At 40.9% G+C, this 3,581-nt stretch overlaps 1 protein-coding gene across 1 annotated transcript; it reads left to right on the top strand.

Annotated features, from left to right (window-relative positions):
• Positions 1-2,030: 2,030 nt before the first annotated feature.
• On the top strand, positions 2,031-3,201 carry LOC138171727 (olfactory receptor 14A16-like). Its single transcript, XM_069101360.1, has one exon. It carries the CDS (start codon positions 2,278-2,280, stop codon positions 3,199-3,201), a length of 924 nt encoding a protein of 307 aa, XP_068957461.1. The 5' UTR covers positions 2,031-2,277.
• Positions 3,202-3,581: the final 380 nt, after the last annotated feature.

The raw sequence follows: 3,581 nt of genomic DNA, 5'->3' as shown, positions 1-3,581 counted from the left end.
TTATGTACTATATTATTGGTGCCATCAGTCTCCTAATAACTTCAGGTCAAAATCATTGTGTTACCTTTCATTTCTTCCTTTCTCTTAATCTACTCCTCTAAATGCTAAATTGTATTGATACCGACTCTGCAACATCTCTCCCATCTATTCCTTTGTAAAGATTATATTAAAGCCTTTTGTTTTCATTTGAGGGTCAGCTAACGGTTCCCCAACTTGATATAATAGCCTTGCCTTGTAACAAATTAAAACAGCTCATCAAACCAAATGACCATCCCCTCTGATAGTCTATATTACTTTCTATAATGATTTCCCCTGCCATTCCAAGGAAAAGAGGTAGATTCATCTCCTTACTCTTCCTTAGCTCCCGTCCATTCTTCCCATTTTCACTCCCAATATTTTATTCTATTTTCATTATTCTAAGCTACAGTATTACAACAATTAAATTCCCCTCTTTCTGTCTATTTCCACTCCAATTGGAACTATAAATCATTGATAGACTGATCTTTCTTATACACAGACACGATACTGTGTAACTCCATCATTAAAACAAAACAAAATAAAAACAAAGAGCAAACAGGAAAAATTCCTTTCAATCCCTTTACATGACAGAATAAAATCCAAACTCCTTACCTTGGCATTCAAAGCCTTGCACATCATGGCCTGTTTTTTTTTAGGATTATCTCCCACTCTTAATTTGTAATATGATGGAATATAATGTAATTCACCAAAATTACATTACTCATCATGCCCCAACTTCACTTTGTGATTTCTTGTCTGTGGGACCTTTGCTCATGTTTTCTCTTTTGTTTAAAATAACAATATCATGAAAAATTCACCCATCACCATCCTGCCCACCCATTCAAAGCTCTTCTTTGTTAGGAAGAAGTTGATGGCCTCTTCCCCAGGGGCAGAGATTTGTGATGTGGCATCTCAGTTAGGTCTTCCTAGCTCCTTCAAAATCTCTGCTTGACAACCAAAGCCTTCTCCAGTCAGGCATAGCCCTGTCTTCACTGTCCCCCTATTCCCCTCCATGTACTTTATGCACCCACCAAGCTTTTACTTCACCCCATTCCTTACATATCCCAATCAATTCCCCAGCTCAGTGACTTTTTCTTAAACCAGCACAGGCTTGCCATGTTCTCCATCTCTCCATTCACTGTTGAATGAACTCTTACCAATCCCTTAAAAACCAACTCAAATGCCAGTTCTTCTAAGATATCTTCTTTACTTCCTCCATTTTAGATATTAATCAACCCTTTTGAACCTCGTCACAATCTGCTTTACCTTTCTATGCATTTGTCATATATTATTTCATAGTAGGTGGGTGGACTGCAGTATAATTGATGGAATGATGACTTCAGAGCCAGGAAGACATGGGTTCAAATCAAGCTTTTAATGCATCCTGGCTGTGTGATCTCTGGGGAAGTCTCTTTCCATCTTAGTATTTTAGGGAATTTTCCAAGAGTGAAGATGACAAATTGCAATGGTAGAGGGCATTTCTTCATCTGGGAGTTCCCTTTTCCAATAAAATCACAGTTCCATTTTGCATACCTACTTCATATCATAGATAGTTTGTATGTGTCACATAAAATAGACACCCAAAGGACAAAATTTTAAATCCTTTTGTGTCCTTATGCTCTTGGCTCAAAGTCTGGTATTCCCTCCTAGACATCATACTTGTGATTCTGGCTCTGTCACCTGCTACCACTTCCTTACACTTGATCATATCCCTCCACGCCAGTGGGCTATCATTTTCTGTATTCTGTAAAATGAAGGATTTGGATTCAATAATTTTGAAAGCCCATTTTCAGCTTGAATTTTCTGGAATATGAATGAATGAATGAATGAATGAAATAGCAATTAATAGATTATTACTATATGTTAAACTCTGGGGAGGCAAAAGAAAAGTCAGTCAGTGTCTGCTCTCCAGGAGCTCACATTCAGATGGGGGAACATAGAGAAGATTTCAGTTGCAAGTTGGATGGAATGGATCCATGGTCCTTGGAATGGAGCAGCAAAGCAGATAATAATGCCTATTCTTTAATGTCAACTTACGATGTTGAATCATTGACAGTATTGATGTCCTTTTCTGAGGCTTCAGTCACTGTGACTATAGATCTGGCAAAGGATCAGATCTCCACGAAGGTTGCTCCTTGGGATAATGGCTTCTGTGTCCAGATTGGAAGTGGGTCCAGTGATCTGTAGGGCTCTTGGACTTATCTACCCATCACAGGGCTCAATACCTCAGTTCTCCCTTTTTCTTCTCACAGGAAAAGAATGACCAATGCTACTTTGGTGACTGAATTCACCCTCATGGGGTTCTCTGAGGTCCGTGAGCTACAGATACTGCATGCTATGCTATTCCTATTGATTTATCTGGGAGCTCTACTGGGGAATCTACTCATCATTGCCCTTACCACCTTTGATGAGTGGCTCCACACCCCCATGTATTTCTTTCTGAAGCATTTGTCCTTTTTAGATCTCTGCTACATTTCTGTCACTGTTCCCAAATTCATCAGCAATACCCTGGTCAACAGAAACTCCATCTCCTCCCTAGGATGCATCAGCCAAGTGTTTTTCGTGGTTTTCTTAGCCTGTACAGAATTAGCCTTGCTCACAGGAATGTCCTATGACCGGTATGTGGCCATATGCCATCCCCTACACTATGCAGTCATCATGAAGAGAAGGACTTGTGTGAAGTTGGCAGCTTCCTCTTGGCTCAGTGGTGGACTTTCAGGTCTCCTCCACACAGCCACCAGCTTTTCCTTGCCTTTCTGTGATTCTCCCAGGATTCACCAGTTCTTTTGTGAGATCCCCCAAATTCTCAGACTGTCCTGCCCAGACAATTACTCCGCTGAAGTTGGAGCCCTTGCTGTCACTTCGTCTTTGAGTTTTGGCTGTTTCCTCTCTATTGCCTTCTCATACATCCACATATTCTCAACTGTTCTGAAGATCCCCTCTGTGGTAGGTCGGTCCAAAGCTTTCTCCACTTGCATGCCTCATCTTCTTGTTGTCACTATCTTTCTCCATAGTGCAGCAGTTGCCTACCTAAAGCCAACCTCAGCCTGTCCCTCTTTAGTAGACCGATTGGTGTCTGTCTTCTATACTGTTGTGCCCCCTACTCTAAACCCCATCATCTACAGCCTAAGGAACAAGGACATGAAAGCCGCCCTGACGAAGCTGGTGAGGAGATCATGTTAATGTCCCTTTCAAATTTTGAGTCAGTCGATTGTGCATCGAATCATTTAAAATGATGGAGGATTTCTTATTGAAAGGAGCGAAGCAGCACTACCTCTTGTGTCACTGCAAAGCACCTGTGATCTTACCTTTCTATGCCCTTTATTCTTTTCATCTTGTCTTTCTCATCATTCCTTATGTTTCTCTTTCAGGTACTCCCATCTTCTCCAATACTTAAACCTCAGAGGTGGTTGATTGATGGTTGTCAAGTCATTTCTGTCATGTCTGACTCTTATTTGGGGTTTCCATTTCAAAGATGCTGGAGTGGTTTGCCATTTCCATCTCAAGCTCATTTTTACAAAAGAAGAGCTAAAGCTGCCTTCCCACATACTTAGCTCTCATGT

Source organism: Petaurus breviceps, unplaced genomic scaffold (genome assembly GCF_028583685.1).
Source record: "Petaurus breviceps papuanus isolate PSGF00001 unplaced genomic scaffold, PetGlider_PUasm1.0 462, whole genome shotgun sequence".
NCBI classification, from domain to species: Eukaryota; Metazoa; Chordata; class Mammalia; order Diprotodontia; family Petauridae; genus Petaurus; species Petaurus breviceps.
Note: the sequence above shows the minus strand (reverse complement) of the source record. Positions and strands in the feature narration are given on the sequence as shown.

What these genes read in the sequence shown, in the direction of transcription:
- LOC138171727 (XM_069101360.1), top strand. Translation starts at nt 2,278, where the DNA reads ATGACCAATGCTACTTTGGTGACTGAATTCACCCTCATGGGGTTCTCT.